The 13,870-nt window shown below is 37.6% G+C and overlaps 3 protein-coding genes across 3 annotated transcripts; 2 read left to right on the top strand and 1 right to left on the bottom strand.

The window, feature by feature from the left end:
* The first annotated feature begins 4,271 nt into the window (after positions 1–4,271).
* Positions 4,272–5,516, top strand: LOC130745881 (pyridoxal 5'-phosphate synthase-like subunit PDX1.2). Its single transcript, XM_057598293.1, has one exon. It carries the CDS (start codon positions 4,476–4,478, stop codon positions 5,382–5,384), a length of 909 nt encoding a protein of 302 aa, XP_057454276.1. The 5' UTR covers positions 4,272–4,475; the 3' UTR covers positions 5,385–5,516.
* A 784-nt stretch (positions 5,517–6,300) lies between these two features.
* Positions 6,301–8,955, bottom strand: LOC130745879 (mitochondrial arginine transporter BAC2-like). The gene is made up of 2 exons (XM_057598284.1): positions 8,395–8,955; positions 6,301–7,226 (listed from the first exon to the last, which is right to left on the bottom strand). Exons 1-2 carry the CDS (start codon positions 8,626–8,628, stop codon positions 6,549–6,551), a joined length of 912 nt encoding a protein of 303 aa, XP_057454267.1. The 5' UTR covers positions 8,629–8,955; the 3' UTR covers positions 6,301–6,548.
* Positions 8,956–11,422: 2,467 nt separating this feature from the next.
* Positions 11,423–12,930, top strand: LOC130745878 (uncharacterized). Its single transcript, XM_057598283.1, has 2 exons — positions 11,423–11,698; positions 12,562–12,930. The coding sequence occupies exons 1-2, from the start codon at positions 11,501–11,503 to the stop codon at positions 12,742–12,744; spliced, it is 381 nt and encodes a 126-aa protein (XP_057454266.1). The 5' UTR covers positions 11,423–11,500; the 3' UTR covers positions 12,745–12,930.
* The last annotated feature ends 940 nt before the right edge of the window (positions 12,931–13,870 follow it).

The following is a 13,870-nucleotide window of genomic DNA, read 5'->3' as shown; positions in this document are numbered from 1 at the left end:
ATTTACCAACTCAATTCAGATTGCCACAAATTACGGGCCATATAGCCCATGAGTCGTTGCTTTTTTTTTAATAAAAAAAATGAAAAAAAATTGGTACATCAAAAATATAAATTGCACCGTCCAGTGATTGATACAATTAAACTTTCACTTATCTAAAAATCCCTTAACTTGTTGACACATATGGATTTGGTCCCTCCAACCATTTTAGTGATTATGTGGCATGCTGACATGTAGATTTTTACTCGTGCATTTTTAATTTTCCTTAAATGGTTACGTGGAATATATAGAGGGCTGAAAAAAATATTAAAATTTTATCATCCTCATTTATCTTCATCTTCGTCTTTATCGATCTTCACCATGCTCATCATCTTCACCTTATGTTTCAAAAACCCATAAAATCAACAAGTCTCTATGACAAAGCAATTTCCATAAATTCGGAGTCAGAAAATAATGATTCATTTCCAACTAGCTTTATCTTTAATAACAAACAGTCTCTTTATAAATCCGGAGTCAGAAAATCATATCATTTTAGCTATTAGAAATATAAGTGACAATCATGGTGGCTCTACCGCATGGTTCGACGATCGTCGCCGCCACCTCCACCCCATGCGCCACCTCCACACCATGGTCCGATTTCAGCTTCTCCGATTTGAATTTCGGTCCCATCCCTCAATGGTGGTGAGAGGCAGAGTGGAGAGGAGAACGACGTTTTGGGCACAGAGGAGAAGTATTCAGAGATAACGGAAGGGTTAAACGGTGTTACGTTTTTTAAAATTGAATTTGGTGAGGGGTAATTAATAATCCATATGTCACATTCTGATTAGTGAACAGCACCAACAGTACCATTGGTATTGCACCTAAGTTTTTCCCTTAGTTCATAACATAGTATCAGAAACTTTGTATCCAAACGATCTAACAACTTAAGCTTGATTGATTCGTCACCTTAACTTTTCCGACCAACTCACATAGCCTATTAATAAAGACATCTCCACACTTTTTGAAAAAATTGATCGCAATATCTTTTGATGACTCTAAATTTGATGCCAACACATGTTTTTTTTTACAAGGAGGGGTTAAGCCCGGTGAAACTACGAACTAGCCATACTAACAGAGGGCGCAACCTCAACCAGATCAAGCCCAATTAGGCCAAGACATTCTCCAAAAGGGTAGTCCATAAAATGAGTACTGGAAGAGAAGCGACGACCAATCCAAGCCAAGTAATCGGCAAGAGAATTTGCCTCTCTAGGAGTATATTTCATGACAAATCGTTTATAACCTTTTGCGAGTACTATAGTAAAAGAATTAGTCACTACATCAGCGAGCAAATACTTATATTATTTTGGCTTAATACATCAGAAGGCCCATAGAATTGTAAAGGGAATTAAATTCAGGGCCTGAGAATTTTTTGCATCAAATTGGGTCCCTAGGAATTTTTTTTTTAATTCAATTAAGGACAAAGTGTGTCTGATGCTGAAGTGACTTCAATTTTAGCCTAGTCGGCTTTTCCACACGGCATTTTAAATTTTTTTAAATTGAAAAAATTCTAAAACTTAATCTTTTAAATCCAACTCATATATTAAAGCATAAATAAAAAATAGGCTTAAATATGTTGGAGGTACTCTAAAATAAGTTTTTTTTTAAACAGTACTAGGTTGATTAAATCAATAACCTAGAAAAATCTTATCCTTCATCGTCAACGGAACCCAGAAAAGTAAAGGAATCAGAAATAAAATCCCTCATTCAAAACTCTTCATCTTCTTCTCTAATCTTCTCTTCCTTTTCTTAAGCACAACAGCTTACCACCTCCCCTTTCTTTTCAAAACGACAACAGAACGCAGAGGCAAGATACTAGAGAGAGAGAGATGGCGCGAGCGACGAGTGGGAGAGAGAGGGGCGATAAGATCAGCGGTGGAGGAGCCGAATCTACGATTATTACAGCGGTGAATAAGGCTTGCAGAGGAAATATGGATGGAGACCGTAGGTGCTGTCCCCTGCTGCCAATGTAGATGCAGATCTAGCCGTTGAGTGGGTACATAACTTCTCTCCCCCACCGTGGTTGATTGGAGTGGAGATGACGATTTGGCTCTGATTATGGGTCTGAGATTTTTCAAGAAGGTGATTGCTGCGATGAACCCGTTGAGGTATAAGGGAAAACCCAGGTTGGGGACTGTGGTGGAGCTGCTGAGAATCACTGATGTGTTGAGCAAGAAGCTCTGTTCTTATTAGGGTTCAATTTGGGGATGAAGATTTGTAATTGAGTTTAATTTGGGGATGAAAGGGGATTGGTTATAATTAGATTATTAGATTGTTTAGTTAAGGATTATTAGATTAGGTTTTTTTTTTAAGTTTTAAAAAAAAATTCTGATTAAATAACTGAGTTGGAATTAAATTTTTTTTAAAATTATAAAAGTCACGTGTAATTGACGACTGGGACAAAATTGAGATCTGAAACACTTTGTCCTTAATTGAATTTAAAAAAAATTCCTAGGGACCCAATTTGATACAAAAAATTTCTAGGCCCTGAATTTGATTCCCTTTACAATTACAGGGGTCTTCTGATGTATTAAGCCTATTATTTTTAAGGGATAATCGTCTACTTGGTCCTTGTCTTTGTCTCGCCGTCTGAAATTAGTCTCTCCCCGAAAAAATTTGCAAATCTGGGTCCTCTCGTTTGCAATAAGTCTGGAGCAGGTCCTCGCCGGAACCCGGAGCTCCGGCGAGCGATGAATAGACATGCTGACTGGGTTTACTTATATGACGTGGCAAGGAAAAAAAATAAAAATAAAATAACACTTTAGAATATTGGATCCAATTAATGAAAATCAATTACCCAGATTAATTCCAACTAAACCAAATTTCCAATCAAATTAGAGTTAAAAAAAAACGTTTATGCAACCCAAATTCCTTCACCATCTCGACTTCAACTCCTTCATCTTCACCATTCTCATCTTCAACACCAACACCAATTCTCAACCCAGAACATCCACCCCTCCTACAAAACCAAAACACCACCCCCACCCTCAACCTTCACCCCCACCCCCAAACCAAAACACCACCCCAACCCCCAACCTGAACCCCAACCCCACCTGCAACCTCAATCTCCACCCCCACCTGCAACAAAACCCCCACCCCAACCATAACCCCAATCCTCCACCCCCAACCATAACCGCGGCTTCCTCCTCGAGCTCGACACACACCCACCTCTTACCTATCTTCTAACCTCACCCTCACCTGCAAAATCCCAAATCTGAATCGTTGGGCTGGTAGCGAGATTGGTGCCTTTTGTGAGGGGTGGGTTTCAGGGGTGGGTTGCGGGTGACGTTTGAGGGGTGGGTTGCGAGTGACGGTGGAGATGGGGTTGCGTTGCGGGTGAGGTGGGTGGGTTGCGATGGGTTTTGGGTGGGGATGGGTTTCAGGGGTGGGTTGCAGGTGAGAAAGGGGACGACAGAGACAGAGGGAGGAAGAGGGACAAGGAGCGGATAGAATCGATGGTGATGGGGCACTGAGTTGAAGGCAGGGGCAAGGAAGAAGAGCTCATGATCTGGAAAGAAAGGAAGAAGAGCTTCACCTTTCTTCTCCCTATTTGGTTCTGACTTCTGATTCTCTTACTCTATATATTGGATGATGTTGTTTTGAGTTTTGGGTTGATGTTGTTTGTTTCTAGTGTTCTAGTTTGTTTTGTTCAAGAAATTGGGTTGGAGAAATTGGGCTGGAGGAAGAAGATGATAGGTGTTGACATTCCCCTGATTCCCCACGCCAAGATGAATTCGGGTTCAATGTTTCTTTAGATCGAAAAGCTTCAAATGTGGATTCAGTGGGTAGTATTTGGATGGCTCTTCCACTTGTGAATTTCTGTAATTTTTTCCTTTTTGGAGGAAGAAGATAATGTTTTTCTCGAGTTTCTGGAGTTTTGTGGAGTTTCTGGAGTTTTGTGATAGTTTTCTTTTTCAATTGAGGATTAAGTGGTTGTAATTAATGCTTATTTGGATTTTTATTTTTAATTAATAATTAATAATAATTTTTATATTTTTCCTTGCCACGTCATATAAGTAAACCCAGTCAGCATGCCTATTCATCACTCGCCGGAGCTCCGGGCTCCGGCGAGGACCTGCTCCAAACTTATTGCAAACGAGAGGACCCAGATTTGCAAATTTTCCGGGGAGAGACTAATTTCAGACGGTGAGACAAAGACGATTAACCCTATTTTTAATAAATAGAAAACCTTAAGCCAGGCCCAAACTGTGAACCACAATAAGGGAGGTCGGTGCGGTGGCATATTCTTTCCGACATGGAATCGAACTTTCTACATCTCAGCACAGACTCACTCGAATTTTCTGGAAACCACACTCTAACATCAATTTCCTCCCTAATTTACTTACTTCCTACTTCCCACTAAACCAAACTACACACACACACACACACACCATTGACCATTGTTCATCTCTCTGAGGCATTTCCACAAACACTTGGCGACAATGGCTGAAGAAGACGGAGGAGCAGTCACCCTCTACAACACCACCGTCATCACCGATCCAAAACAGAACCCCTACTCCTTCAAACTCGGAGCCGTCCAGACACTCCGCGGCGGCGCCATTCTCCAAGTCTCCACCCCTCACCAAGCCAAGATCGCCGAACAAGCCGGCGCATGCGCCATCACCGTCTCCGACCCCCTCCGCCCCGCCATTTCCCGCATGACCGACCCTTCCCTCATCAAAGACATCAAACGCACCGTCTCGATCCCCATCCTCTCCCGCGCCCGCGTCGGCCACTTCGTCGAAGCCCAGATTCTCGAATCCACCGGCGTCGATTACATCGACGAGAGCGAGATTCTCTCCCCCGCCGACGACCACAACCACATCAACAAGCATAATTTCAGGTGCCCTTTTGTCTGCGGTGCCAGAACCCTCGGCGAGGCCCTCCGGAGGATCAGGGAAGGCGCGGCGATGGTAAGAATCCAAGGCGATTTGTCAGGTTCCGGCAACATTGCGGAAACTGTGAAGAATGTGAGGTCTGTGATGGGGGAATTGAGGGCTCTGAGCAACATGGATGAGGATGAGGTTTTCGCTTTCGCGAAGAAGATTGAAGCTCCTTATGATCTGGTTGCGCAGACGAAGCAGATGGGTAGGCTGCCCGTTGTGCATTTTGCCGCCGGAGGCATTGTGACGCCGGCGGATGCGGCGTTGATGATGCAGCTGGGTTGTCATGGTGTGTTTGTGGGATCTGAGGTTTTCAATTGTGAGGATCCATTCAAGCGTGTTAGGGGTATAATTCAAGCTGTTAGGAACTATAATGATCCTCATGTTTTGGTTGAATCTATGGCAAATCTTAATCTTGGCGATGACATGATTGAGATGGAGCCATTTGGTGCTGCAAATGTTGTCTAGTGTAATGGCTATGTATTCATGCCTTTTGTTGTGTATCTCTTTTCTGTTATACAATAGCAATACTAAATTTGTATCAATGAGTACTGTGTATGTGTTTAAGCTTATGAAATTGGTCTCTTTTCTTTTCTGATACTATGTGGAATTTGCATTGCATCTAGTTTTGGTGAAAGTGCTGAGATAAATTGATGGTTTCTTTTTGTGTGAAATTGTTCTATGTTAAGTTGATGACATTGTCATTAGCATGCAATGGCAAATTGTTGTTCTATTGGCCCCATTGCTACATATAGACTTCACAATCAATGAATATACATGGAATATCTGTTTGTTTTATAGTTAGGTAACTTCTTTTAAAACAAAATTCATCCATTAAGAAGAAGCATGCACCAAGGACAATACATCAGTTTGGACCACCTCCTTCTCCTTCGGAGAAAATTCTATTACCAGCATGATGAATAAAAGAAAAATCCATATAATCAAAATGAGAAGCTAAGTCATGACAGTCATGAAGCCTGAAGCAACATAGGATGTGTCACCGCATTAGCCCTTCCAAGTTTTAATCAATTGAATGATAGGTAAAAGTAATTTAATAAAAGTAAGTTTAGATAAATGAATTTGTGTTTGAGAATGATGTATAAAAGTAAATTTTTGAAGAACGAATGTTTGTTTGAAAGTGAACTTACTTTCAGATATTAAATTACTTAAATTAGCTTTAGATGATAGATATAATATAAAGTTAAATGTAATATAACACCTTAACTCAAGTTTATATAACTTCAAACCTAACTCTACAATCCTTTAAATTAGCTTAAGTTATTAGTCTCAATAACTTAGCTTGCTTTTATTTCAATGAGAAAAACCCAAACACAGGATTAAATCCTAATTTCGACCAAAAAAAAGGTTTAAATCCTAATACATCTTATCTTAACTTGCTTTTATTTGATGAAAACTGAAAACTTGAAGAAACCAATGAGTCTCAATGTTTTGTAATCAGATCATGTAATGTATATCAAGTCTGAAATACCTGTCAATTACATTTGGCAATACCTATTGAATATCAATTATGAAAGCTGAATTTTACTTGTTTATAGCATAGCTGCTACTTGAATGGTAATTCTCTTGGTGTGTGTTTGGCAGAGTTTGTGCTCAAATGTTAAGCACACGCTATTAAATTGTTTCCTGCATTTGAATATTTCCATTGTTAAACAGAAATCTTAATGTAATTTCATAAGCAGCAAATATGGCACCATTCACTACGAAAGCCCTTGCAACTGCAGTTCCTAAACCCCGCCATAACACCGAGTATCCTTCTGCACTAACGCTCTTTCTGAAGCAATCAACAACGCCTTTGTATCTCAGAGAAGAGGGTGTTTGAGCCTGTAGTCTTGTCTTCACAACATCAAAAGGGTAACAGCAAACCCAGCTCGCTACCCCGGCTGATCCTCCCGCTATTAGCATGGTATTCAAATTTTCTTGAGCGCCGTTTCTGCAACCTGGATGAAGCAGTTCTCTCATGTATTCATATGTCCAGAAGTACAATCCATGAGCAGGAACATCCCTCATCACGGTGATGCCGAGTCCTCGGTAGATTCCACGAAGTCCCTCCTTTTTCCATATGTTTTTGGCGACCGTTACGGGACCTTTTTCAGGTTGTGTTAACTTGCCTTTGTCCTGCAGCTGAAGGCGAATTTTGATCAGTTCAACAGGAGAAAGAAATAAGCTTTGGATGGCCCCGGTACCGATTCCTCCTAATGCAACACCCTTGTAGGAAGGAGGGTCTTTAGCAGAAACAGATGAGTCAAATGCCCTTGAGAGAACTGCATAAGTTTGGAAGACAATGGCATTCTGCAACGAAAAACAAAAGAAGAATCAATAAGTGAAATAATTAACTAAAATTGCACTTACATATAGGAGTGAAGAGTAACAGAATAAACAATGACATAACTTTTTCAAACATATAAGTGTGTTTGGATTTTGGAAGTCTTTGAAGGGCTATTTGTAAATCAGTGATCCATAGAGAGCAATAATGATTTTGTATGACTTTGTTGCGAGGCACTATAGTACAAGACATCTTGATTTCCTACCTAATAATGTGGGGCAGGCATTTCAATATAGGTACATGCATCACTATCTTAATGATTCTTCAACAATTCAAAAGCTAAAGCTAAAAAGGGCTTTCATGATTCTATTCCTATCAGAAAACAAAATTAATCAAAGCAAAAGCAGTGGGAAAGTGACTTTCAAAGGGTATTAAGCACTCCCATCAATGAGTATATTCCAAACACAGAACTGAGTCAGAATAATTTAATCTCCATGACCAGGTCTTCTCAGCTTTTTTTTCCCTTTCAATTGCATCTATCAGAGGAACATTCAGAATATACCAAACTCTTAAAAATGAGGATTTTTCTTGAAATTATTAAATTCAAGATCAGGATGAAATCTCCTTAACTAAATCTCGAGTTTGAGTTTTATGTGTGAAAAAATTCCTCAATAGAAAAGCTACCCTAGCCGGAAATGCATGTTCTGGCTCAAAATGTGGTGGACCATGGATTAAGATCATCTCATGTCACGTGATCATGTCAAGTGAAACATTGCGCCTATCTTTTTCTCATAAATATTTTAAGAGTCCCACTTATTTCCCCCAATTTAAAGCAAATGAAGAAAGAGATACACAAAATTTCAACACAGGAATCCTGATCCCCTGAATGATACTTGTGGACATAAAAGCTCTCATGTGATCCTATCCTATCCCTTTGAATTCCAGAGAGATTTGTGAGGTTTGTTGGGGATTTGGAGGAGGCACAAAGCAGGGGATCAAAACTACATGTTTACTTATAACTTCTCATCTAGTATAGAATGACTCTCTTATATGATCTTCATCTAACTCATTTTTAATCAATGCAAAACTCCTAATTCACACTTAAAAGCTCAAACAGTTGTACATGCACCTCAACTTAGAGACAGAAGAGAGTGAAAAAACATAAACACAATTAAGCAAAAGAGCAAAACTAACCTGAAAAGAAACAGAGGCCAATGGTGCAGCCATGCCACGGTAGAGAGAAGCTAGTCCTTCAGAAGCCACCGTATGTCTGAGAATGTTGAAAGCAGACCCATTTTTGGAGTTCTGAAGCCTGATACGAAGGGTGTCAAGTGGATAGCCAGAAATAATACCAGCAGTGCCTCCAAACCCTCCTGCCACAAACTCTCTACCTGAACTGCTTGCAAGAAACTCTGGCCAGAAATCCATTATCTTCAGCTCTCATTCCTCAAATCACCCTGTGGATCAGACTATCAGAGATTCACAACTTCCCAAAAGTTATTATACCAGGTCGTTGTATACACTTTGCTTGCACGGAAAAAAATGCATAAACATCACTAACATTAGGCACACTAGTGGCCTCAGATTACAAAAATTTCAATCAAATCTTGCAAACAGAAACAGATTTTCTTTTGTCCAAAAAACCAATCTTTTTCAGGTTTGGCTAATCCCCTTTATACTGTTATGCATTTTGAGATCAGAGCTTTTCACCTCCCATTTTGGAGAAACAAAGGAAGATAATAAAAAAAGTAAAAAACAACCTCACTTTTTGATGATTATTATAGACCAAAACAAAAGGCACCGGTGGCTATTTTGTTTTGTTTGCTATTATTTTGGTGGTGCAATGAAAAGGGCAGCCACCAAATATGTGATTATTAACCAATCTTCCCACGTTACCAATTCGTGGTTTCCACGTGGAAAAACTCAATCATGCTTCATGGTGTTTGTTGCTTCTAGCCTAGTGTTCACCAATTTTTTGGATGGAAAATTTGAGATTTGAGATGCCCTCCAATTGAAATTGGTTTCAATTTCTCACGTAATCAAAAGACGTGTAAAAATGAATTACTAGTGAGTGAGGTAGTAACTCAGTGCGAGGCTAAGATAATTTTGTTTACGAATTTCTGGAAAACCTCGTGACATGAAATGGGGTCCATGAAATGGTGGCGTTATGGAAAACTTTGTGGGTTGCAGAAATCTTTGGCTACTTGTGTCATGTTGGGCTTGATATTTCTAAGAAGTAACAATTCATAAATCACTTAATATTAATGGCACTTTTCACGCATCTCATTTTTCTCCTATGTTTTCTTATCACATCACTTATTTTTCATCTCTTACAATCTATCTCAAATAATGATCTACATTCATTGAATGACATTGGGTGAACACTGATTGATATCCAAGGAAGGCTGCAAGTTACAGGTTTGTTAGAGGTATATAGTGTGACATGTGACATCACCTAAGATGACAGTACAAACAGAAACAGGGGAACAGATCTGGTACAACTGCACATCCTCTTGCGATTACAGTTCAGAGGTTTTCAATTATATTTCATTTTCTTTTCCATTAAAATTTAAAGAAATAAGGTTGGGGTTAAGAAAATAATGAAGACACAATGTGAATTGTTACAGAGTTTAAGAATCCACCTGCAATGAAATATCATACCTAAGTGTTGATTAATATCTTTCTCTTCTTCTACCTATCTGCAGCTGAGCTCTGAATGAGAAGACTGCACAACTAAAGTTCAAGAGGAGAGGAGAGGGGATCAGACATTTATATAATAACATAAATCATACTTTGACCGTAATTTTTGTACACTTAACAATTGGGCTTAAGCCCAATCTATAATCTTAATGATGTATAAAACTCATCCACCAAGGTGGGTCATAGTGTAACTTAAATGTCACATGTTTTTCACATATTGGTTCTTACCATAATTTTCTACATGTTTGATAATCATTAGTCTATATTGTTGACTCAATAAATTATTAACATAATAAATTATAATTTGGAAGATTAGAATTTGGAGATATTATGAATAATTAATTACTGAATAATTTTATGGTAGAGAAAAGAGAAATGAATTAACTATAAAATGCAAATATAGAACATTTCTATATTTACATAAAATTAATTAGGCACCATTTAAATTTGTATCATTAATAAAAATCAAGATATTTGCAATTTCATTTAAGTGATTAATTTTATATAATAATTTGGAAGTTTTATAATAAAATATGAATATTGGCATTTTTCCGTCAAAAATCTATAACTTCATCATTTTTTAAAAAATTTCGAATGCTTAATTAAATTTGAATTCTTCGATTAAAAAAAACATCATTGAATAGATTAAGTGGTTTGTCATTATATTAATAATTAATATAAGAAGGATTTCAATTATTTTTATGTATCATATTTTCAAATTTGTGATAATTTTTTTAATATTTGAAAAAAATAATTTCAAGTAAATTTTATACTAAAAATTGAAAATAAGAAATTGTACAATAACGATTGATTATTCTTGAAATTTTTAAATCTAATATTTTGAAATACACAATCAGCTGAATTAAACAGGATAAGGAATTTTTAATAATGGATGAAATTAAAGATGTTCATGTTGAAACAAAAAATGTTGAATGATTTTTATTTTTTTTTTGTTTTGGAGGGAAAATGAATTACTTAGAGGGACATATATAAGTAAATTATATTATATGTTTTCACATATGTTAGTAAAAAAATGGAGAAAAGCTATTATTATATAGCATGAATGTTTATGCAAATATTGAAGAAATTTGACGTAAATAAATTTTTTTTTGTTACAAGAGGAAAATATTTTATGTAATTAGTTTATATTATATTATATATATGTATATATATGTGCATATATTGTTTTGAGCTTATTTTTATTTTTTATAAAAAAATCTTAATTATTAGTAAATTAGTCTCTTCTCAGAGTTCGAACCTTGGACCATTCACCCTCATCTCACCCAACCCTTATGTTCCCTAGCTTTTACTACCACTTAAACTTACCATTGGGGATTTGAACTTATTTTCATGATATACTGACTAACATTTTTTCAAACAAATTTAATATATTTTTTTCAAATTATCTCATAAATAAACACATAAATTAGAGAAATTTTTTTAGAGATTAATTTCTAGGCATTAACCGTATAAATAAGTTTTTATCGAAAATGGAGGAGCTAGCGAGGCACAAAACCGACTTAAATTATTATCGAAATAAATAAAACTGGAAGCAGAAGAAAGGGAAGGGATTAGGATTGGGTGTTCCGCAGCCGCAGCTATGGCCATGGCTTTGTTGAGCCTCAACCACACTCTCACCCCTTCTCTGTTTCCTTCTCCTTCCCCTAAACCTAAACCTGCTCCTTCTTCTCCCTTCCTCGTCTCTCTCCGCCCCCTACCACGCTTCCCGAGGCACGCCGTTCGTATGGCTCCCGAGGAGGAGAAGATGACTCGCCGTTCCCCTCTCGATTTTCCAATCGTAAGCTGCTGCCCCTTATCTCTTTCCCCCTCAATTAATGGATTTAATTTTCTGAATTAGTTTATGGGTTTGGTGGTTCAGTGGAATAGGGATAGGGTTGCTGAAGATTTTTGTTATTGAAATTGTTAATTAGTGATGACTGATATTAAGCTTTGAAATTGGACATGGGTTTTGTTTCAATAGATGCTCTATGCTATGTATGTAAGCATGGTTGAAGGATGAAATCACTTATTCACTCTTGTTTAATGCATTTGCTAGCTTCTGAGTTCTAAGTAAAATCACAATTGCCTTCATTAGATGCAATTCTTGTTTCTTGAATATTGTCATTATCCTATTAGTTTATTTGGAAAGTATGATAAACTTGTATGTTCGGTACAAATGTTAGTTGTTAGTAATGTTAGTAAATTTGTTCGTTCACCGGGGTTTGAACCCCTGACCACTTTACCCTTCATTCCCCCACCCTTAGGTCCCCTAGCTCTTACTGTTTGAGCTAACCCTCGAGGACCTGTAATTTAAACATTGTGTGGGGTTTTTGTTGAGTTAAGGCTACTTTGATAAGTTCCACAGTACAGTATCCTTATGCATTGTTGAAGCAAATAATGAATGGTGTTTCACAGAAAACTAGCATTTCCCTTCCCTCACCTCTTGGATTTTCAATTCTATCTGTTGGTGTTAGGGGGGTTTATCTTTGATAGGCGACAGTTAGTTGGACTAATCTTTCTGGAACTTTAGTTTAACTTTGGGCATAAACTGGTGGCTCTGATAGTAATGTTCAAATTCGGGTTTGGGTAATGTTGCTATTTGTGAGATTGTGAACTCTTTTCTACTCAAGCTGATAGATTCTTGAATGCATATACTGACAGGAGTGGGAAAGGCCTAAGCCAGGACGAAGACCAGATATATTCCCTCAATTTAGTCCAATGAAGACACCTTTGCCACCTCCAATAGCGGATCCTCCGGAAGAGGATGAAGAGGAGGAAGAAAAGAAAGAGGAGGAAGAAGAGGAAGATCCTGATAAGGAGGAGTCAGATAAGCCAGAACAATAGTTTAGTAAATAAATGTTCTTGGTTTCTCCAGCTATTTTGATATGTTGTGAAACTGCTACTTGCTATACTTAATGTTAGGGTACTACAAGAGCAGCATGCTATTGCATCAGAAAGTTTGAGCTTTCTTCAAGTTTTTGTAGCCACCACTGGCACTGTATGCCCTTATATTAGTTGTTGATTGGATTATTCTTGGTGAATTGACAAAGAGATGAACCTACCTTGAGAGGGTAACGGTAAATTATATTGTTTTCTTGGTGGGTTAATTAGTTGGTTAAATGGCAAGTTAGTTTGTAGTTAATTATATGGTAATAAGTGGTTAAATTAATTTGATTTTGATTAAAACTGTATGCACTTGAAGGGGTACTGCGATGGTGCAACCATTATCTTTAAGTTCATTGTATATTTAGCAAGAACTCTAAATAGGTCTTTGCTTTTTTTTTTTGAGATCAAATATGGAACAATTTCACTAACCAGAATCAACAATTACAAAAGGGGGTCTGCACTATCAGACACAGCATTGTTCCCCCACCACACCATTTCCATGAAGGTGGACTTAGCTGCCAGTGAATAACTTTCAAACTGTTTTTCCTACTTGTAAAAGTGAAATTAAATTTAGAGAAGCTTTATACAATAGCTTTACACTCCAGAATTATGGGCAAAATATCTGGATATCTGTTGTCTTTCTTCCAAGGCCTGTACCAGTTGCAAGGCATCTGTGTCCACCTCCAACTGCCAGTGAATGACTTTCAACTTTGTTTTTCATACTTGTAAAAGAGAAATTAAGGACTTTGTATAATAGCTTTATAATCCAGAATTATGTGCAAAATATCTGGATATCTGTTGTCTTCTTTCAAAGCCTATACCAGTTGCAAGGCTTTTGTCTCCACCTCCAACTGCTCAATTTCCCATTCTTGTGCCAACTGAAGTGGTCATCTCAGTGCTAGACACTCTGCCAGTCTCGAGCTGAATCTGCCACGGTTATATTGTATATTTGGCAAAAACTATTATACTGGTTGGTCTGGATTCAAGTGTCGCTTGCTTCAATCAATGTTGAAGTCAATATGTTAAAATCTTACTTCTTCTTTGTTGCGTTAGGATGTGTGTTGATGCAAATGGGAAATTGAAT

This window comes from Lotus japonicus, chromosome 3 (assembly GCF_012489685.1).
Source record: "Lotus japonicus ecotype B-129 chromosome 3, LjGifu_v1.2".
NCBI lineage: Eukaryota > Viridiplantae > Streptophyta > Magnoliopsida > Fabales > Fabaceae > Lotus > Lotus japonicus.
This window is presented reverse-complemented; position numbering and strand designations above follow the sequence as displayed.